The sequence below is a fragment of the Carlito syrichta genome, unplaced genomic scaffold, assembly GCF_000164805.1.
Source record: "Carlito syrichta isolate Samal-C Ts95f unplaced genomic scaffold, Tarsius_syrichta-2.0.1 Scaffold314331, whole genome shotgun sequence".
NCBI classification, from domain to species: Eukaryota; Metazoa; Chordata; class Mammalia; order Primates; family Tarsiidae; genus Carlito; species Carlito syrichta.
In genome coordinates, this window is record NW_007258427.1 from 31995 (window position 1) to 55399 (window position 23405).

Genomic DNA, 23405 nt, shown 5'->3' on the forward strand with positions numbered 1-23405 from the left:
TCCCTCTCTTTCATTTTGTTTTTGAATCTGGGTCTCTGTTGCTTAGGCTGGAGTGCAGTATCATAATCATGGCTCACTGCATCCTCGATCTCCTATGCTTGGCTGATCCTTTCACCTCAGCCTCCTGAGTAGCTGGGACTACAGGCGTGCATTACCATGCTTGGCTAATTTTTAATTTTTTCTGTACAGATGAGGTCTTGCTATGTTGCCTAGGCTTGTCTCAACTTCTAGGCTCATGCCATACTTCCACCTCAGCTTCCCAAAGTGCTGGGATTACAGGTGTGAGCCACTGTGCCAGGTTTGTCCACCTGTCATTTCTATTCACACCCCTTTAATTTCAACCTTTTATTATCAAGTTGTTTTATGTGTGTTTCTTGTAAACAAGTTATTGTTAGTTTTCCTTCCTTCCTTCCTTCCTTCTTCTTTTTTTTTAAAGAAAAACCAATTTGATATCTTTGCTTTTAACAGGAGAATTCAGTTTGTTGCTTTTGGTGTAATGAGATGTTTACTTTTCAACTACCAATTTCAAATAACATCCTCTAACTCCTCTCTTAACTCAATAAGGTGAATTTTTTTTTAGTATTTACTGCTTCCTTCTGCCTCCACTCCCTACTCTTACATTTACTGTAGTAATTTATCTTTAGTTACAGCTTGGTATCAGAATTTCTTTTACAATGTGTGTCTCCTAATTCAAATGTCCTTATTTAGAACTTAGTATACATTTCCAGATAGTCTCTCCTCACCCATTTTGCTTTTAATTTTAGATAATCCTCTCTTGGTTTATTACCTACCACTGTCTCCTCTTATCTCTCTCCATCTTGATGTCTCTGTTCTGGTCTCCTGATGTTTCTCTCCTTAGATGGGGCTCATGAGTGATTCACTCCTGAGTTCTTGCAGAGCCTTACATCTTTCTTTTGTCCTGACAGGTGTATGGTGACCTGGCTGGGAACACGACTCTTGGATTTTCAGCCCTTTTATCTTAGCAGCATGTAAATGTGATTCCACAATCTTTCAGCTCCATTGCAGGTGACGTCTAATGCCAATCTGATTGGTTTTTCTTTTATAGTAAATACTTCTTTCTGCCATTAAACATATAAGATTATTCCTTTATTCTTGGTGTTCTGGAACTTTATATCAGTAAGTGCAGAAGTGTGTCATTCTCATCAATCTAGCATGAAATTTTTTGTTTCTTCAACTTGGACATTTTCAATTTAATGTTTAAATCTATTCCAACAGTTTTATTTCTAAACTATTCTTTCCCACACCAGATCTCAATCTCTTCTGTACTCTGTGGTTTCTTTCAGGGTACTATTTTGGGGCTCAGTGGAAACTATGCATTTCTCAACTCATTTACTGCAGTTTTAAGCTAGGAAATAATTTTAAAGGTTTTCTTTAGCGATATATTTTGTATATGTGGACATATGAAAAACTTTGATTTATTAAACCCGGTTTCTTGCTTGTATTATTCAGTTTTTCTGTCATTAGCTTGTCTCCTAAGTTTTTAGTTCCAAAAAATTCTTTTTTTTCTGGTGGGCCCTCCCCTTGAATTTTTTCTTTGAGACAGGATTTCACTGTGTTGCTTAGGTTGGAATGCAGTGGCATGATTCAGGCTCATTGCAGACCCAAACTCCTGAGATCAAGTGATCCTCCTGCCTTGGCCTCCCAAAGTGCTAGGTTTACAGGTGTGAGTCACTGCATCTGGCCCATACCCTTTGAATTTTCTGAAGTGCTTTCTTATTCTTTGTTAGTACCTCTGGCAGCTCTCATTTTCTGGGCTGATACTCTGTCCTTAATGACCTTTATTCTAGCTTCTAGGCTTTCTGATAGGCTATTATTACTTTCTGTCACCTCACTGGGGCCCAAGAATGGTTGTTGGTGTCCCTTGAGAGACAGTAGCCTTAGTTTATAGACAGTGAAGTAGTGTCTTCTCCCTAGTCAAGCAGCACAGAAATCAGTCCGTAGGAAGAAGCTTCTCTAGGCTGTGGTCTTCCTGGCCTCTTGCCAGATTTGGTCCCAGGGTGGATTTGGCTCCATTTGCAGTTTTCCTCAACTGGAGTTCTGAGAGAGAATTAAACTCTAATGTCCAGAGGCATCCATTGGATGTAACAAATTAACTTCTCTCCTCTGCATCTAGAATGGTTCTTTGTACCATCTTTGGGAGAATTGAGAAAACAGGCATTCAAATCACTTTTTGCAGTGCTTAACTCACATGGATTCCTGATAAGGAATGCTGTTGACCTTCCCTGACTGATGGAGGAATCCCACAGCTCTCTGGAGCCCATGCTCTTCCCAAGAGTCAGTACAGTGGCTGAATATATGGGTTTCAGAACCACACTGCCTGGATTGGAACATAGGCAAATGACGTAACTTTTCAGTATCCTAGCACACTGTGAGCCCTCCATAAATGTGCCTTTGTTTATGGACATAATTGCTGCTGTTGCTTCTCCTTCCTCATTGGCCAGCATCTACTGCTTGCTTTGACACTGCTCTAGCCTGCCCAGTCCAAGGTGAAGAGAGTTCTATCTCCTTTCTCACAGTCTGGACCCCAGGGCCTCCTTCTCTTTGAACCCAGGAGCTATTGGCTCAGGAGAGGCGGGTATTGTGGGGCTGGGCTGGGTGGGGATTGGGCACCATATTCTAGTTGTCATGACATCAAAATCTTTAAAGGCATTCCTGGCTGAAGATGTCCTGTCAATATCTATGAGGGGCATTGACCTGGGGAAGTTTCCTGTGCTCTCCTAGAGGCGTTACGGACATCTTTTAGATAAATGTGATTAGGCACCTAGCAAAGCAGGAGGCATCTGCTTCAAAGGGAGAGAGTCATTCATTCTGTGGAGTGGGTTTCAGCCTCCATGAGTGCAACATACCTGGAGGCTTGGCTGGGACTTGTGCACATCCCCCCAACTCAGGACCCACACTTGGTCATGTGACTTATCATAGAACAGCTTGGCCGGCAGAGGGTCCACACCTATGGACTTGAAAACAAATAGTGACAAGTTGGTCATTAGAGTTGTGAAAGCTGACATGATGGTCATTTCTGGTATTCATGTGCATGGACACCACTCCTGGGTGAGGGGAAGGCTGACTGAGGAGCCTTACTAATGATCCCATTTGGGAACCCAGGGCAGGAGCTTCCCCTCTGGCTTTTTTCTCAGAGGCTTAAAATTAGTTGTCAATAATGTTCTCCGTTTAAAAAAAAAAAAGACTTTTCTGCACATCTTACTTAAAGGGATCTAGACCAACTTGGCAAATGCCTGAACACAGAGGTTTCAAGTTTTCCCTTCAGAAACCAGCTCCAGGGTTCCTTCACTTCTCTTCCTGTCTTGTGGGCCTCTTGGACTCTCAGTATCTTTCCCTAGACAACTCTGTGACCTGGATTCTGGTGAACTGGCTCTTTCTTCTAGGTCATCTGAAGTGGACTTTGAGAACATTCATTATTGCCCCTCCCTATCTTTGTTCTACTCTGAGCAGTCTCTAATTTGCACATCCTTTGAATGGAACCTCTGGGACTTAGACTGTAGCATCAGGTGGACTCTCTTTTTAAACTGTAGTAACCGAAACTCTTCTATTCCCTGAGAATACAGGTTCTCCCGTGGCCCGATCAAGAAAGGGATGTTTTCTCTTCTACTTCTTAAACTGTAGTTTTATAAGTTCAAAAACTATTCGGTAATGCTCATATCTCTAGACTATGACCCCTTGTTCTTCTTATCACCAGTCAATATTCTAGTCACTCCCACTCATTTCTAACCTTTTTGGTCTGGGAAAGAAAACAAACAAACAAAAAACCTCTGTCAACTTCTCTAAAGAACTGTCTCTGGAATTCCTGCACTTCTCCTTAACTCACTTCCACCAAGTTTTATCTTTGTCTTTATCACTTCACTGAACTATCCTAGACTTCAAGCCAAATTCAGAGATCACTTTACAATCCTCTTACTTGACATTGCAGCAAGATTCCACGTGGTTAACTATTTTCTTCTAGAAATGCTTTCTCGACTATGCCTTCCACCCCCCTGGGCTTCTCTTCATCTTGACTTCTAGATTTTGGCATGTCCAGGTCTTCATCCTTGGCTCTACATCTATCTGTTCACTGGATGAGCTCATCCAGGACTAAGGCTTCTGACAACGCTTTATACTCTGATGACTCTAGAATTCACTCATTTGGACAGTCTCAACCTAATGTATGCAGAATTGAGCTCTTGATTTTGCCCACCCCTGATGAAATGTCTTTTCTCTACTTGACACCGTATTTGAAGTGTTCCTTTACTTTTTTGATATAACTCCTCCTCCTGTCTCCTGAGCCTCAAGTACAGGCTGTTTTTATTTTCCTGTCCTCTGAGCCTTAAGTACAGTTGTCTGTTTATATTTTCCTAGACTTCACATACCCTAGGTCTTTTGTAGCCTCTAGCTACCCCTCCTTGTTCCTACCACCTGGTAGCTTATTGGCTACTTCCCTCTATTTACTTCCCTTTATTTAGTGCTTGATATTTTCTTCCTCTTCCCAGAGCTTCCTAAGCCATCAGTAAAGATGCCATCTTATGCAATCTCAAACTTCTCGCACATACTCTCTCTAAAAAACCCCTTCTTGACTATATATTCTACTCCAGCTACCCCATTTATTTGTCCGCTATACAGCAACTTTTCCTGAAGTTTGGACTGTAGCCATTCTCTCCCTTTTCTGCTTAACTTTCTCCCATCAGATTTCATATTCTTTTTCTGAAGTGGCACAGAGAGTTAAATCCAAAATCTCTTAAATTCAGAACAGAACTTTACATAGTCTCAATGTGCTGAGGAGCAAGGATATGTCAGGGAAGAGATTTTGGTAAAGAAGCCCTTGGGTTGGTGGTGGATCAGAGACAGACTGAGCCTTACAGAAGTTTCAGCTCAGCTTTGATTCAGTTTAGTCACTGATTAAAGTGATTAGTTCTACTCTCTCTGCTTAGCAGAGGAAAGGGTAAACCCTCTGTAGTGGATGATAGTCATTTAAAATCTCTATAGCTTTTTATATAGAATGTTTGGCATTAACAAAAAATTACTAGGCATTCCAAGAGACAGATGACATGACTGAAATAAAACTAATATGACAATGGAAACAGACCCACAAGTGATCCATAAAAAGATAATTAAAAATTTATATAAAAAGGAAATTAAGTATAAATTTTAAAAGTGAAAAATGCAATGCCTGAAAAAAGAACTCAATAAATAGGCTTATGTTAAACCCATGTTAGACGCAGCAGAAGACAGGATTAGTAAACTGAAAGCAGGCTGATAGACTATCCAAGGTGAAGCAGAAAGAGACACGTAAGATGCAATGGAAAGGTCTAACTTTTTTTTTTTTTTAACAGAGTTTCCAAAGAAGAGGTGAGAGAGAAGGCGAGGCAGAAGAATACCTGAAGAGGCAGTGACTGAGAAGTTATTAGTCTGATGAAAGATATCAATGCACAATTCAAGAACTTCTGGAAACTCTAAATCAGAATAACTACAAAGAACACCATGCCCACAAACATCATAGTTAAACTTCTAAAGACCACCAGGCAAATCAGGAAAACAGAGAAGAAAATGATACATTACCTTCAAAATAGTAACAGTAAAACTGACTGTTGGCCTATCAAAAAACCAAACAAAAACAATAATAGAATGACATCTTAAAATGCTGAAAGAAAATAGTTGCCAATATAGAATTCTATAGTCAGTGAATATATCCTTCAGAAATATAAAATATATTTTCAAACAAAAACTATAAGAATCTGTTGCCAACAGGTCTACAATAAAAGAACTATTAAAAAATGATTCTTTGACAGAACTGTGTACTTCAGGAATAAAAAGCAATAGAAAGGGTAAATGTGTGGATGAATATAAATTACTATGTACTATAAAAATAGTAATAATCATATCCTGGTGAATTAAGTTATATATACAGTTAAAATTCATTATCGTAATAATACAAAAGGCAGGAGGAGGGTTAAAGTATTCTAAGGTTCTGACATTATTAGGGAATTAGGTAATAATTTGTATGAGACTATCAGTGCAGTGATATGTGTTGTAATAACTATGGTATTAATAACATACCATTTATAATGTATAAATGTAAAACAACATAAAAAGGTACATCTTCAACAAACTAATAGAGGAAAAAATAGAATAAGAAAAGTATCTGACAAATCTAAAAGAAAGCAAAAAAGGATAAAAAGAAGCAACATAAACAGGTAGGTCAAATGAAAAACAGCAAGATGGTAGATAAAACTCAACTGTATAATTAATTACATTAAATATAAATGGATCAAATATTCCAAGTAAAAGGCTAAGATTATTAAACCAGATAAAACTCTGACTCCAACTACATGTGACTTTATAAAAAAGCACCTTAAATATGACATAGAAATGTTGAAAATAAAAGGATGGAAAAATTATACCATGAGAACACTAATAAAAACAAATCTGATTTAGCTATGCTAGGTTAGTATTAGACACAATAGACTTTCAGGCAAGCAGCACTATCAGAGATAAAGAGGGATATTTTTAAGAATAAAGGAGTCTTTCTCCTAGGGAGATATCATTTTAAAGCAAAACAGAACTTTGAGAAATAAATAAATCTACAGTCATAGTAGAAGACTTTAACACAACTCTCAGCAGTTGATAGACTAAGCAGACCAAAAGAAATCGCTAAGAACATCTGAACAATACAATGAACCAACTTGACATAATTGACACATATATAGAATATTGTGCCTAACCACATTCTTTTAAAATGCACATGGAACATTTACCAAAACTGTTCATATGGTCAGTCATAAAACAAGCTTCAATACATTTCAAAGGATTGAAATATTCAGAAGATGTTCTCTGGTCAGAGGAATCAAAAACAAAAAGATAGTCAGAAAATGTTCTATTTGCTAGGAAAAAAAAATGACCATAGTTATTTCCAACTTTATTCCCACAATAAGCCTGCACTAGAGCAGCTCAGTATTGCTGAAAAAAGAGACACAACTCTGCTGACTGATCTCACTTTAAATTTACACCCACAATTCTTTTTTTTTTTTTTGCTTGAGTTGGGGTCTCTCTCTGTTACCCAGACTGGAGTACAGTGGCACAATCATGGCTCACCATAGCCCCAACCTACTGGGCTCAAGTGATCCTTTCACCTCAGCCTCCTAAGGAGTTGGGACTGCAGGCACATGCCACCACACCCAGCTAATTTTTAATTTTTAATTTTTTGTAGAAATGAGGTCTCGCTGTATTGTCCAGAATTCCTGATCTTGAATTCCTGGTCTTGAATTCCTGAGCTCAAGCAATCCTCCTATCTTGGCCTCCCAAAATGTTGGAATTACCGACATGAGCCACTGCGCCTCGCTCCATGTTCATTAAGTGGTCCCTCATTATTGCCCAATAGTCCTCTCACATTTGCCTGGTTAATTCAGTGTTGTGTTCAACTTTCACTTTCTCTCCTCAAACCTCCTGTCTTGATATTTTTTTCTTCTCATTTCACCGAGAAGAGCAACCAGAAGAAAAGTTCATGCAGCTACCACTGATTGTATCACCTATTTGTACCTGTGTCTGAATACTTTCCATTTTCTCCTGCTATAATGAAAGAATATGCTTTCATCTGAGGCTGATTTCCATTTGTGTGCCTTGGTTTCAGTGACTCCTGCCTAAACTGAGGATAGGGGAGAGAAAGAGAAGAACTGTGGGAGCAGTTATTCCCTTTAGCATACAAGCGCTGTAATGTCACCTATTCACGTTCCTTCAGCTTCCCCTTCTGGCTACTGACTCATTTGTCTGTTTACTTTATGGCAGAACCCTTCCACATGGCTGTCTATATGCACCATCTCCATGTCCTCCCCTACCGTTCTCACTTGAATCCACTGCAGTGGGCTTGCATTCCACCCCTATCCTAGCTATTCCTGTCAAGGTGATCCATGAATCTGGTACCAGATTCAATAATCAGTTCTCAGTCCTCATAACACACAAATACTCTTAGCACTTAACACCATTGACCACTCTCTCTCCTTAGAAACACTCTTCTCCTGGCTTTGGGAATACCACCTTCTCCTAATTTTCTTCCTACTTTTCAGTCTATTCCTTCCTGGTTTCCTTTTTCATCTTCTTCTTTCCTTACTGATCTTTATTTATTTATTTAGAGTTAGGGTCTCACTTAGTTGCCCTGGCTGGAGTACAATGGCATGATCACTGCTCACCACAGCCTTAACCTCCTGGGCTCAGGTGATCCTTCTGCTTCAGCCTCCATGAGAGTAGCTGAGACTATAGCAGGAGTGTGCTGTCACATCAGGCTAGCTTGTTTTATTTTATTTTTGTAGAGATGAAGTTTTTCCCTAGTTAATTCAGTCTTGTGTTCAAATTTCACCTCTTTCCTCAAACCTCCAGCCTTAGTGATAATTTTGCCTAGGCTCATCTTGAACTCCTGGGCTCAAGCGATCCTCCTTCCTTGGCTGGCAGTCATCATACCCGGCCTCCTTACTGATCTTTAAATGTTGGAGTGCTTCAGGCCTCCAACCCTGACCTCTTCTCTATCTGTAATACCCCTGGTGATTTCACATAGCGCTCTGGATATATACTACAGTCATATGGTGATGATACCCAAATTGATATCTCTGGCTAGGCCTCTCTGACTTAAGATCTATTTATTCATTGGCTTGCTTGGCATCTTTACTTATATACCTAATAGCATTTTACACCTAAATCTCCCCCTGCCAATCTGCTCCATGCTTTGTCACCTTGCCTTGCCCAAAGTCTCTTCTATTATAGTGTATTAGTTTCATGCTGTTGCAATAACAAATGATCACAGATTTGATGACTTTAAAACAACAGAAAATTATTCTCTTACAGTTCTGGAGACCAGAAAGCCAAAATAAATCTCACTGGGCTGAAACCAATATGCCAGTAGGGCAATGCTCCTTCTGGACCTGAGCACGGTTTTTTCAACCTCCAAAGCTGCATTTTTTTTGCATCCCTTGGCTCATGGCCCCTTCCTCTGATCTTCAAAGCCATCAATGTAGCATCTTGTTTCGGTGTTCATATTGCGTCCATTTATGTTGTTAAATTTCTTTTTGCCGCTTTCTTATAATACTTGTGATTACATTTAGGGCCCATCTAGATAATCTGGAATAATCTCTCAATTTAAAGTCCTTAATTTAAATACATCTGCAAAGTCCCTTTTGCTATGTGAGGTGACAGTCACATGTTCTGGAGATTAGGATGTGGACCTGTTGGGGGTTGTTATTCAGTCTATCACACATTGTAAATGGCATCACCGTTCTACAGATGCTTAAGTTAAAAGACAAACAACGTGATTCCCCTTTCTCTCAAACCTTACATTCAACCTATCAGAAAATCTTAGGCTTCATGTTCAAAATATATCAAGAATCTGATCATTTCTCACTACCTCCACTGCTACCGTCAATCTCTTGCCTGGATGATGACAGACTACATCCCTGTCCTACCTTCCTGTCTCTTCTTAACCCAGAAGCCAGATTAAGTCTTATAAAAATGTAAGTCAGGTTATGCCACTTTCCTGATTAAATCCTTCCAGTGGCTTTCTCACTGAAATTTCCTCATTTTGGATTTTGTTCTAGGTCCTAATTGGCCTCCAGGGTCCTATATGAGCTGGTCTTTGCTTACCCCTGGACTTCACGCATTCCACCCTTCCCTCATCATTGTCCCACCCCCAGAGTCTGGGTCCCACTGGGCACTTAGATTTCAGTTTCCATTCACCTCCAGAAAGAGGGTGACTTGAAAATAGTCTTACAGTTCCTCTGTCACACTGAACCTGGTTTTCCACAGCTGTGCTACTTACAGCTCCCTACAATTCTGATTTATAGTCTGTCTCCCCAGCTAGAATGTAAGTTCTAGGGACATCACTGCCATTCATGACTGCTTGGCAAATAGTAGACAATACTTAATGAACAGCTGCATGTGAATTGTTTCAGTCTGACCACCTCTCACAGTAGCTGGGGGGTGTGCAGAAAGCAAAGAGGAATGTGGGAGGCTGTGCCCCAGAATTTGGAGTCTCCCTCCCCCTTTAAAGAGGTGTACCTGTAGGACTTTCTGGGCTTGAATGTCGACCACAAGGACTCTGTTCAGTGCTGGCTGGGCCACATAGATGTACCGGTTCCTGACGTTGACGGCGGATGCCCACTGGCATGGCTGGGTTGCATTTTCTTCTCTTTGAGGACAGATTTCTTCCTATAAAGGAGACAGGCTGCCATATATCTTCTTAACTGCCCTTCCCCTCCGACACCTGTGAGTTTCCCTTCCCCTGACCCTCCTCTCTTTCTTTCCTCTCTTAGAATCCTCTGGACCCACAGAACACAGCACCCAAACCCTCCCACATCAGCAACTTCCTTAATGTTCTTTTCATCTTTTCAGCTCCAACTTTCTTGGCACCCTCTCAATTAGCAGCTTCCAGTTCATATTCCTTCACTCTTGTGCATTACCTTCTCTTCCTCATCCTCATTATTTAAACAACGTCTGGGAATGGCCAAACTTCTGAAAGAGTCACCTACGCTCGTTCTTCACCTCCTCAACTCTCTCACATGCCCCTTAGCCCTTTGGTCCTCACCTCAAAGCTGACATTCTCTCCAAAGTCAGTCTTGACTCCTTGCCTATCACTTTAAACCTCTGCCATCCTTCCTCAGTGGCTGATCCCCTGTTGCTGGATTCTGCTTGGCTTACTGGTCTCTACATGTTGGAGTGCCCAGGGTTCACGCCAAAATCTCTTTCTTTTCTAAAATCCACTTCCTTATTAATCACATTGAAACCTATGATTTTAAACACAGTACATGCTTACAACTCCCAATTCATATCCTTAGCTCAGGCCTCTTCCCTGAACTCCAGACTTATATAGCCAACTGCCTGGCTCTACTTGGTTAATTCCAAATATATACGTTTGAGATATATCTTGATTTTACCTCTCAATCCTGCTCATTCCACTCAAAACCTGGCAATTGTTGTTTTACTTGCACGGGCTAACAATGTATAATCTAGTGAAATGAGGCCATCCTTGACTTCTCCACCCTCTGTCCCATCCAATGTATCACACGTCATTTCAGCTGTACCTTCAAAATATACCCAGAATTAGGCTCTTTCTTACCACTTCTGCTCTATTAGCCTGGCTTGAGCCACATCACCTGTCACCTAGGTCACTGCTATAGCATCCATATATGCTCCTTGATTCCACCCCAGCCTTCTCCAACCTGTTCTCGACATTCACAGGACAGATCACGTGACCCCTCTTCTCAATCTGCCCTTCAACCCCAGTAGCATTCCTTCTTGCTCAGAATAAAATCTCAAGTCTTTCCTGAAGCCTACTCTGTATTCAGGTTCCTGCTTTTCTCTCCCTTACCCACCCCACTTCATGCACATGAGTGTGCTTGCTGTTCCTCAGTCACGCTACCCTCCTGTAACAAGGTCTTTGCATTGGCTGTTCCCTTTGCCGGGAATGCCCTTCCCCAGATAGTTAGTTACAAGGTATATTCCCCTCATTTCCTTCCAGTCTCTGCTTTGGTGCTACCTTATTGAGAGACCTTTTCTGATCTCATCTAGCTTAGTACCCCTTACATTCCTTATTCTATTTTTTCATTCGCCGCTTGACTTTGTCCACTTATTTGCATGGTCTTTCCTCCTTCATTAAACTGCAGGCTCCTCGAGAGCAGGGTCTTTGGTTCACTGTTATGTCCTTAGCACAGTACAGTGCTCAGCACAGAAATGGTACTTAAAATATATTTGTTGACTGAATGAATGAGTGAAAAGGAGAACCTTCTTTTCCCTTGTCTTCCACAATATACATTTTCATGGTTTTCCTCATGACTCTGGCCCAACTCTGACTCAATCTTCTTTGTGGTTCCTCTAGCCTACTTGTCCCTGAACTGTTGATAACCTCAGGGTTTTCATCTCGACATCGTATGAAATCATTTGCACAGTCCCTTGTCTGTCCACTTGACTTTGTCCAACACTCATGTGCTAACGGTGCCCGAATCTGTTTCTTTCACTCAGAAGCTTCTTCTCCAGGTCCCACTTGGTTCTCTCATGCCACCCCCATTTATCTCCTAAGTGACTGCAGTAGTGCTTTTCTAAAGCCACTTAGTCTACAGAAGTGGAGTTTGAACCCAGGTCTGCCTGACTTAAAAGCCTATCTCCTACTTATTGTATCATGCTGATTCCTGCTGGAAAAAAGTATACGTCTAACCCAATGAAGAGGCCTGACAGAGGGTGCACCAACTTCCTACTCACCTAGCACTTTAGAAAGAGGGTTCTCCCATTGTAACCCTCCTGTGGGGTGTTTGGACATTTTCTAGATGTAAAAACTGTGACTTGGGACTATTCCATGGCTCACTATGGTCTTATGTTGCTTAAAACACCTTCAGGACCTTTCTTACTGTGTTTTATTCTACCTTCCTTTTCAGGAAAATTGAGTCCTGGTTAGGATTTGAGAGATTCCCTCTAATTTACAGGTTAGGCTATGGCAAATATATGAGAAATTAGTGCCAAAGTGACAGAGTACAATTATGTAAACCTAATTGTTAGAAATTACTTAGGACCACTCTTTCCAACTGGCTTTATGGCTACTATATGGAAGAAAAATGTCTATGGAGGTAACACTTCCTAAAAACAATTAAATTAAGTGAAATAGCCTAGTAAACAGCTTTTCCCAAGCCACATATATGAGAAATGCCCGAGACATACCTACAACCAGCACAGCAATGCAGGATGCTTGTTGTAGAAACATGCCTGGACCGAGCTCTCTTCCTTCATGGACTCTGAGCCCATCTCTTTTCACTGGTCCATTCCTTGTGCACAGTTGAGTACACATTATGTGTATCCTCAAGGGAAAGGCATATGGTGGATTTCAGATGATCCTTTTGGAATCAGTGCTACAGTTTTATCCTCCAGGAGCTCAGGATATCACAAGGCCAAGTGGGAAATGAGCCATAGGGACAGGGGTCTGGTATGGGAGGCCCAGCCCTGGGAAAGGCTCCTGATAGCTGAGTCTTGAGTCTTTCCTAGATCTGCCAGCAGCAATAATCTTTTCTGTCTCTGCCTATTGCATGTTATGTTGTCACTTTCTGCCCAGCCCTAATTCTCTGCAGGTTACCGATGAAATACATGTTTGACAGCTCTCTGTCCACATTGCTGTCTCTGTCACTTGACTGTGAAATTCTGGAGGCCAGGAACCATCTGTACCTGCTAGGTTTCCCCTTGGGTTTAGTGTATACAAGGGGCCACTGGGTAAAGGAATGAGGGTTTAAACTCTCAGCCTTGTATAATTACTCTTAGCCTTGGGAAAAATTTTGAGTAACACACATATAGCAAATGTAAGAAATCAGTTGACACACATGGTTGAAGACTGACTTTTAGGATTTTGCCATGTGAGATGTAGAAGCTGCCCCTGGCACAGAAACTCACATAGCTCATGAAAATCTTCTCCGTGGGTTTGAGGTGCCTTTGGATCTCACAGTCCACGGGGTGGATGACGACGATGCCATCGTCAGAGAAGACGTAGAACATGTTTCCCACGCTGAGGCCTGGGAGGAGCAAATGGGATGGTCACACCCCTCCAGGCAGCCGTCCCCCACCCAGGCAGGGTTCCATGCGACACTGAGCACACAGGAAACCAGTGGATGCATCTGGTGCAGGCATGAAATGCAATTCCTGATCAAGACAGAGCCAGGCAGCATGAGCAGTCTGCTCGTAGCTGTGTGAGTGGAGAAAGTACCCCAAGGATTGCGAATCAATGAAGCACATCAAAGGCTCTGTAGTTCCCAGGCTGTCCCCTCAAGTGCCCACAGCTGCCCTACGTCATCTAGGATTGCCCCCAATGTAGGTTTTCAAATAAAAGATGGTCTTGGTTTTGACATACACATTTGACCTTTTCTGTTCGGAACAGAAAAATCTCCCTTGGTTATTCCTTGTCAAATCAGAATGGATCAGATGATGCCAAGAAAGCAAAGCATCTGATTTTTAAAACACATTTGTGTACAGTGTCTCTCTCTGGAATGTGGGGCCCTAAGAATGCTGTGACTGGTATGCCTTTGCCCAAACTTATTCTTGGCCTGTCGGTGCTGGCTAATCCTTCCTTCTAGGCAGTCTTCTCCGATTTCTGTCTCCCCAGTTTCTCCACAGCAGCTCTGTGTAGGGCAGCAGACATTCCCTGGCCTCCAGCCTCGTCCTACCCTCCCCACCCTCCACACCCAGGGCTGTGGCTCTTTGAGGAGAACGGCTACTCACACTATCAGAGAGGGGACCTTGGGGACCATCTAGTTCAGCCTTCTTATTTTAAAGACAAAGAGGCCAGGCACGGTGGCTCACATCTGTAATCCCAGCACTTTGGGAGGCTGAGGCAGAGGATTGCCTGAACCCAAGGGGTTGAGACCAGCCTGGACAACTTGGCAAGAACTTGTCTCTACAGTAAGTAAAAAAATTAGTCAGGTGTGGTGGTACACATCTGTAGTTCCAGCTACTTGGGAGGCAGAAGCAGAAGGATTGCCTGAGCCTAGCAGGTTGAGGTGGCAGTAGCCATGATCATGCCATTGCACTCCAGCCTGGGCAATAGAGTGAAACCTCAACTCAAAAATAAATAAATAAAAAAAATTAAAGACAAAGAAACTGAGGTCCAGGAAAGGGAAGGGTCTTGGCTGAGGCTCCCTGTCTCTGTGCCAGAGTTGTGGTTAGACTGTGGGCCCTGCCTTTTGTCCTTCACTCTGTTTCTCCACACAAGGGAAACAAGGTACAAAGACACATATGGTCTGGTGCTCTCCTTCCCTCTTCCCGCTTCCCTTCTCCCCTCTCTCTCCTCCTCTTCCCTGCTTCCTCTCTACTGCTTCCTCTCTCTTTCCCCTCCCTCTCTCTCATCATTTCTTTTTAAAGCTTAAACATTAAGACTCCTGTAAATTCTCAGAAAACTAAATGTTCAGAAAACTCTCTTTCCTAGCATGCTCAAGAAACCAGTGTACTGACTTCATGGGCAATCTGGGCAAATTTTTAGTGAGTTAGAAAACCATAAAATGGAAAAATAGTAATCACTGTTTCACTTCCTTCCAGTAACCCTGTAGGCAGCCTTCTGGGCCTTGAAGTGGTGAGAGAGGCGTCACTGAATGTGGTCCCAACCCTGTGATAAGTCTCAACAGCCTCCCGGGTCCATGCTGAGATGAGCTCTGGGCAGGAGGGCTCCTGCCACTGGGAGCAGCTGGCACCCAGCCTCTCAGAAGCTGCTAATACCTAGGAGTACCCAGCGTAGCCCCTGATGGGGAATCCCTGGTGCTGGGCAGCTTGTCCCCAGAAAGCCAGATGTAGCTCACCACTTACAAATGCCAGGCCTCAGCCCCACAGCATCTGGGTTTTGCAATGAGCCCGCCAGCCCGCCCCAGCTCTGACCTGTCTATTATCTTGCCCACAATAGGAACTTCTCTTCTGTATACTCTCATCCAGCAAACTGCTTCTGCTCAAACCTAAGGGCCAGAGTGGGTCAAAGTCCCTGCTAAATCACAGACCCCAGGAACAGCCTCCTGGGCTTCTGGGAAAACTGATAGCTAGAAGAACCAACACAAGATTGAAAGTGTAATAGAGCCCACATGGGGTTCATGGCTATAGCTACCTCACAGGTCGAGCGCCTTGCTCACGGTTAGCCGCGGAATGTGAGGCTCAACAAACACTCGTTCAACAAATAAGTTACTTTATGATCCAGCCCCCTGGAAGGATCAGCCTGAACTTAGCTTCTGCTAAGAGGGCCTGAAGGAACTTTTGGTGCTTTCGTCTGCTCTCATCATCTCCTTTCTCCTACTGAGATCCAAGTGTGTCCTGAGGCCTGCTGGTCCCCTTTTGGCTCCTGCATCCCCATCCCCAGGCCTTGAGTTATAGCAGGGAAGGAGAGAAGAGTCTAGCCACCCACACATGATGGAATTTATTTCCTGTCCACTTGTTCAATATACCTACCAGCACTATGCCCTAAGGCAGCTGTGGGTCTGAAGTGGGCACTTGAGGGCCTTTTGCATTCTTGGCAGGTCTCCACATTTGAAACTTGAGTGCCCTTGCCTTAACCTTGCATTAGCAAAATAGCACCTCTTAAAGGACACAGAGCAAAAGCTCCCTGAGCATGGCGGCCTGGGTACTACTAGTTCAGCAGGAAGGGCATGAGTGGGTGGGAGCAGTGACTGTTGCTATTGGCTGAAATTCTTCATTTTCTGGGCTCTCCCTTTGTTTTGTTCCCAGACTTATTGTGCCAACTTTAATTGTTCTGAGTACGTATATGCATGCACATGCTACACTGCAGGTAACACCATGCAAAGCTCTTGAGGAAACCTTAGACAGGAAATATCCTGGCTTTTTAAGAGGCAGATTTTGTGCTTAACCCTGAAGTCATGTGGTGCGTCCTGCTGCTGCTTGTCTCTACGTTTGCCCACTGAGCTTGGGATACCTCAGAGGGATTTGGACTTGGCTCTGGGGTGTGTGGGGAAGGCACAGAATGAGGCCTGGGGCCTGGGCATGCACATGCACCCCAATAGTGACTCAGGCTTTAGGATCAGCTCCCACATGTGCCTGCCATTTTTTGAACCATATGAAATGGTCAGTGTTAGACCATTTTTGATGCACAAAAATGGCAATTTCATATGGATCAACCTAACAGTTAAAGATTTACAGAAATCATGATAGCTTTTTCTTCAGCATTTCCTCAATCAAAGCATACTTAAACTAAGCTACTATCTAGTAGAGACCTGTAACTTTTTTGAGGTCTTTTAAAAATAGTACAAGATAAGCAAAGCACTGAACACAACAGCAATATCAGCTACTGGAGAAAAGTTTAAGGCCAGATCTGACTAGGAACCCCTGGCAAGTGGCCTGCTTCCATGGAGGTTACAAGCCACTTTTATTGGAAACTTTCCATTATTAAATTTCTCATTAAAGACATTGGTACATTTTTAATTTGGTCCAAAGCACCTGACACTTGAGTTTGACATTGACCTTCCCCCTCCTGACCCCACTTGTGGGGACTCCTTAGTGTCTGGGAAAGCTGATGGCAGGCAGCTCATGGAAAAGATGGCCTGTCACAGAACCACGGACACACGTGAACACAGACAAGACACTGAACAAAGAAGCTCGGTACCTTCCTCTCGCCATAGGATGTTTGCAACTGCAGCGACAGAGAATTAGGAAAATGGGGATGTGATTGAGGGAAGGAAAAAAGAAGGAAGCAACGTCAAACCTTCACTGTAGTGGTGGCATTTATGAAGATACCGGTACCTAGCCCATCACTTACAGACACTGCACCACTCACCACCCAACAATGGGACCTAGGGGGAGCGCTGGAAATGAGCAAATGGTTTCAGGTCTCAAGACCCCTTCGGTTTCTAAATGAATCTTTGGAATCAGGCTTCTTTCCAATGACTCTGGCAGGCAGTTTTCTGGTCCTCGGGTCCTTGGCAACCTAGAGGCACCAGTGTGAGTGACCCTTGGTACTGAAAAAGGTCCTGACTCTGTAATACAACCTCAACCACCTAGAGGGTCTGTGCTGAGAGGGGCCTGGGTAAGAGAGCCCCCGATACTAGGAGCAGCTGACACCCAGCCTTTCAGAAGCTGCTAACACCAGGAAGTGCCCAGCACACTTCCTCCTGCTGGGGAATCCCTGGGGATTCCCGGGGCTGGGCAGCCAGTCCCTCGGAAACCAGATGAAGCTTTGTGCCACCTGAGTTTGATATTGGTCTCCCCCCACCTTCTGATGTGGTGGGTGGGCACAAACCCAGGGTTATAGAAACGAAACGGCTTTCCCACGTTCTGTGGATGATAAAAAGTGAACAACATCTCTCCCAGACGTCCTGAGTTACTTACAGGAGAACTGACTTTCAACTAAGATTCTCCTAGGAAAACCATGTGAAATACTTCTGATTAGCTCCTTTGATGATAAAGTCTTGACTGGAGTCCTTGACTGTGATCAATACCCGTGTCTGTGAAATCACATCTGCAGGCCTGCCTGGGGAACAGTGGCTATAAGGAAGTGTGCATTTAGCATGCCAGATAGTCTGGGTCCCTACAGTAGAGGCTACCATACACTCAGGTATGTGTGTGTGCACAGGCCAGTTTCTGGCCCACTGTGGGATGCCAGAACCAGGTGGGTAGATAGAGCATAGGTTACAGATAAACAGCAGGTCAGAGGCAGAACTGGGGCTGAGATATTTGAGCTTCCTTGTGTTCCTGGGCTCTGCTGACCAGAGATTTTCCCTGTAAACATTTCAGAGTTTTCTAGATTGCCAATGGAGGCCTGCTCACTTCCAGACACCTTCTGATCCCAGCTATATGCACAGAGGGATATGGGGTTTGCCCCTGACTTCAGGGGCTCATGGTGGGTGGTTGTTGCCCTGGTCCATCAGGGCCTCCCTTGCCACCCAACACCCCCAAACAGCTCAGTGAGAAGCTTAAAGGCAAGAGTCAACTCACGGGTCTTTCTAGCCGAGTCTTCAATGAAGAGTGAGGAGATATCTTCATCCACTCCCACTTCATTTTTGGCAATGCAGGTGTATGCCCCGGTGTCTTCATACCGAACACTGCCGATGTGGAGTTCACTCCCATTGGCTGCAGAAAGGTCAGTGCTCAGGGTGGCCTGCTCAGCTGGAGAAATCCCTTCTCTATTTCCTTTATGGGGCTATCGAGAATGTTGAGGTTAAAAACACAGCCCCTGGGTGGCCAACACCTCTGAAAATATGCCCAGGAAGCGCTGGCACAGCAGAAATTAACAGGATGGCCGGGGCCCGAGTGACAGCTTTTCATCATTGCTTTCTGAAGGCCAAAATCATGTGCAAGCCCAGATAACAGGAAAATTTGAGGAGACATCTGTTCACTCTTAGCCTGTCTGACTTAGGAACAAATTACACCACTCATAGCCATTAGTGTAGTATTAGCTTGAATTGGATGGGAACATTGCATTGCTGTCTACCAAGGGCAGTTCTTACCTAACAGAGAGAGCTGTTTGGACATCTGGGTTGAGACATCCATGCCGTTTTTCAGCCAAGTGATTCTGGGCATGGGGATACCCTCTGCATGGCATCTCAGGCTGGCCGCCACCCCAGGTTCCTGTGCCTGGGTCTCTGGATAGACGCGGATGACAGGTGGCACTGTGGGTGAGAGTCAGTGCTGGTAAGAGATGGCCCTGAGCTGGGTGCTGGCCTATGGCCCTCCCCTGAGACCTTGTTCCAGAGGAGAGACCCAAGAGATGACTGGGGTTCTCTGCTTAACCAGCTTACAATCATCCTTTTCGGCAACACAAGCTCTAAAAGAAAGGGCTGTGAAATGGATTGCAGGCAATAAACATTGCCAGGCTTTGTACATTATAATTCCTGGCTTTCATCATTATTCTGAATACGATCAGAAAGACATCCAAATATTTAATGCTGTTCAGCTGTTACATGTAAAGAGCAACAGCCACTGGAATTTATTTCTGCATGAATAAAATTTAGATACATTATCTTTCTGTTATCGGGAAGCCATTGGACAGGGACTTAATTTCTTGCAGGAAATGCTTCACAAAGCACTTATGGGTGCTGACTGGCAGGGCTCTGCTCTGGGGAAGTCCATTGATTTTCCAAGGGGTCATTTTTATTTCTCTACTTCCCAAACCCTGAGTCACGGGCTAGGCATGCCCTCCTTGGCTCTGCAGTGAATCAGTCACGGACCTTGGAAGTCAAGTTCAGGGATGGGGGTGTGACCTGGCTCACTCACCAGATAAGTGTGGGTAGGCAAGGTGCCAGCACCTTCCACAGAGCTCTGGCCCTTCTCACTCAGGCTGTGGGGAGGAACCTAGAAGAACCGAAGACAGTCTGGAGCCTCTAGCTCTGAGCCCAGGAAATAAAATAAATATTTTCAGTGGAGAGGGCTCTTTCTTATCCAGACATTTTGTTTTATACACTTTCAAATAGGATTCGTAGGAGTGTTATATAAACATAGCTGGATGCTAAACTAAACTAAACAAAAATATCACACACCTTTTGGAAGTCAGGCAGCTGTTTTATTCCTGAAGTGGACAACTATATTTTCCTAGAGTTATCTGGAAGCTCCTGTTGTCCAATAAAAGGAAGCATTCCAGTAATTTAGAAGTAAGAAGGGTTTCTTGGAACCAGAGTATAGAACAAATTGATACTTGTGTAGAAGGAGATGGTGGTGTGGAGCCTGGGACCTGAGCAAGGCAGGAAGATTCTAGTGATCTGTAGTGAGATGGGAAAGGACAAAAGAAAAACCCCATTGCCTCATTGTGAGAAATGGACTCTGCAGCTCCTGTCACAACTTCTCAGGAGGCCGCTAATTATTTGATCAACTCAGCCTGAGTTTCAAGTCTTTCCTCGGTTGATCTCTGGGGCAAAGTTGGGGGGCAGAGGTGAAAGCTAATGAACGGCTGGCAAGCAAGGAACATGATCCCCGCCCCAATGGCCCAGTGCTGTTTCAATAGCATGAGCTCAGAGCATCCTGTGCCAAACCACACAGAGACCAAAATCAGTAAAATCAGAGATGTTTCCCCAGCTTCTCTTTGTTTAAAGTTCTGGAGAGAGTCTCAGGGTGTGGCAGAAAGGCCTGTCCCAGGCAGCTGGGGACGGAGGCGGTAAATGGAGCTCTAGCTGAGGTGTGTCTGGAGGCATGCTTAGCACATAAACGTGTAGCTCACTTCTTTGACTCTCCCCCTTGGTTCAAAGAGGAAAGAAACTTCCCTAAACCCTGCCTTTGGTAGAGGGAGGAATGGGATTCAAGTTGAACAGAGAGCAGAATTTTGGTTGGGAGGTTATAATTCAAAAGCACAGAGAGAGAATGTGGAGGCCCAGGAGCACTGGACTGGGGGCTGGTTGGAGAATGTGGTAGAGTAACCAGAGTCCTAGAATAGGAATGGCCAGAATCTGGGGGTTAATAAACTTGGGTTCTTGTTAGATCACTATCTCTTTACACAAGCCTTCTGGGTAATCACCGAGTAATTTGAAGAAAGTGGGAGAAGAATCAGTGGAGGCACAAGCAGAAATGAATGCATCAATTGGAAAGCTAAAAAGGAATAGAATTGATAAATAAATCTAAAAGCTGTCTGTCTGTAAAAAACAACAAAACAGCCAAATTTCTGGCAAATTTGGTCAATGTCAAAAATACAAAAAGAGCACAGAGGGGCTTAAAAATTATGAGAATACTGTATTCAATTATGGGTAATAAATGTGAAAATCTCAATGAAATGGATCATTTAAAAGGAAGCTTTAAAAGACCAACAATGAATTAAGAAGAGAACATCTAAACAATTTTAAAGTGCTTCTAACCCAAAGTCACTTTGACTTGTTTTACAGGAGAGTTCCTTAGTGCATTTAAGGAAGAGATAGTTCCTAGAGCATAGAACAGGGAAGATGTTCTAAATTACATCATGAAGCTAGTATAGCCTCGGCGTCAAAACCTGTCAGAGAAAGAGTGCAAAAAAGACTATAGACCTATCTCACTTAGAACTAGATACACCCAAATCCTCAGTAAAATATCGACAAATCAAATCCAACATGGTGTTAAAAGAACATATTGTGACCAATATAATATGTTTCAATGGCAAACTCTTAGGAAATCTGTAATTAATCATTCCAAAGTCAAAGGGAGGCGAAGAGCAAAACCATTTGATTCTCTTGCTAGACCCTAGAAGAGCCCTTGAAAAAAGTCCAAAATCCATTTCTTGGGAAAAAGCCTTCAATAAAATAGGAACAGAATGATATTTTCTTCTTACAATGAAGAATATCTCTATAAAAAAGAATGGCAGCACCATTCTTTTTTGAATGGTAAATCATCAAGCCAGGGAAAAAGAAAAAGGAAGACGGAAAGGCAGTAATAACAGACTCTCAGTGTGATGCTGGATGTTGTCAATGGGAGCCAAGAAATGAAAGGCACAATATTAGCAAGATGGAGAAAAATCATGTGTGAATATCTTCCATGTAACAAGCCAAAAAAGTGGTAAGGATTAATAACTGAGCCCAGGAAAGGGACCAGGACCAACACACACAAAATTGATAGCTTACTTACACCCCAACAATGACCAGACAGAAACTACGATGGAACTCATGAAGAAAACCAGAAAACCTCACCAACAACATTATTAAAAGAGTTGGATAATCGGAGAGAGACATTCTTGGATAGGAAGACTTACTTTTGTTAAGAAACAAGAAATTCCAAATTAAGCCACATATTTAATCTAATTTCAGTTATAAATCAGTTGGTAGGAGCTTGACAAAACATTCTGAATTTAGAAGACAAAAATGTGCCAGAACTGCTGAGGAAATTTTGAAAAATGAGAGTGATGATTGCCCTTTTGCTGTAAGGATATTACAAAGCGCAACAATACCAAATGTTGCAAAGTGAGGAGGAGAAGAGGGAGGGAGGGAGGGAGGAAGAAAGGGTGAGGGAAAAACCAAGAGAGTTCTCATCTGAGTCTGGGACCACCTTAATGATCTGAATGGATTTTACAAGGCTCCATCCATTCCACACTGTGCAGCCAAAGTTGATTAAATGCCAGCCAAGTGTCAGGCATGATGCACGTAGTTGTGGGTAAGATAGCCTCAGGCCCTGCTCTCATGAAGTTTTGTTCTGTTTTTTTTTCTCATTAATCAGTATTTTTTATTATGGTTTTGTGGGGTACAGTTAAGGGTTAGGTGTACAATGACGTTTCATTCAGGCACCCTGTAGATAAGAAGTGTTTTCCCATCCCCCGACAGATATTTGCTACTGTTAATCCCATCCCCCTCCCCCTTGTTCTGTTTTTAAAACGTTTTTTATTTTTTTAAAATAGAGGTGGAGGTCTTACTATATCAGCTAGGTCCCAAACTCCTGGCCTCAAGCAATCCTTTCACTTTGGCCTCCCAAAGCACTTGGATTACAAGTGTGAACCACTACACCTGGCCCCTCATGGAGCTTTTTGGCTGAGGAAGGTGTTTAAACAATTAACTGCAAGTGTGATGACTCCTTCCAGAGGGAGATCTGGAAGCATGAAGACAGTGGTCCTAGAAGACTAGTCAGAATAGAGAGCAGGCTCCACCCTTTCACCTCACAGAGGAAATACCTCCTGAAGCCCACCATTTTTTATTGGTGGTGGGCCTATTCAGTGAACTGGGAACTCACGGAATGGGCTTGCCACCAACCTGGTGGTTTGTGGACTGACTTCCTCATTGAAATGGCCAGTGACCAGCACCAGTGTTGAAGATTGGCCTTTGCCTCAGCCCTGATCTTTGACAGGAATCTTGCAGACCCACGGTGTTTTCATACTAGAGCATGTATCAGAACCACCTGGGGAACTTGGTAAACCAAAACGCTGGGCTCACGCGCACAGCATCTGTTCCAAAGGTCTGGGATGAGGCTGGGGAATTTGTATCTACCTGATAGGTTCCAGGTGAAGCCCTGAGTCAGCTTCCCCA

General features: G+C 43.3%; 1 protein-coding gene across 1 annotated transcript in view; it reads right to left on the reverse strand.

Moving 5' to 3' along the window:
* FSTL4 (follistatin like 4) overlaps positions 1 to 23405 on the reverse strand; it is a 117211-nt gene that overhangs the window by 7646 nt on the left and 86160 nt on the right. The window contains exons 5-10 of the mRNA XM_008071447.2: positions 18951 to 19112; positions 18439 to 18573; positions 17111 to 17137; positions 13417 to 13535; positions 10048 to 10197; positions 2868 to 2975 (exon numbers count right to left, since the gene is read on the reverse strand). Of these exons, the coding sequence (XP_008069638.2) occupies positions 2868 to 2975; positions 10048 to 10197; positions 13417 to 13535; positions 17111 to 17137; positions 18439 to 18573; positions 18951 to 19112 (701 nt within the window). The remainder of the gene's footprint in view (positions 1 to 2867; positions 2976 to 10047; positions 10198 to 13416; positions 13536 to 17110; positions 17138 to 18438; positions 18574 to 18950; positions 19113 to 23405) is intronic.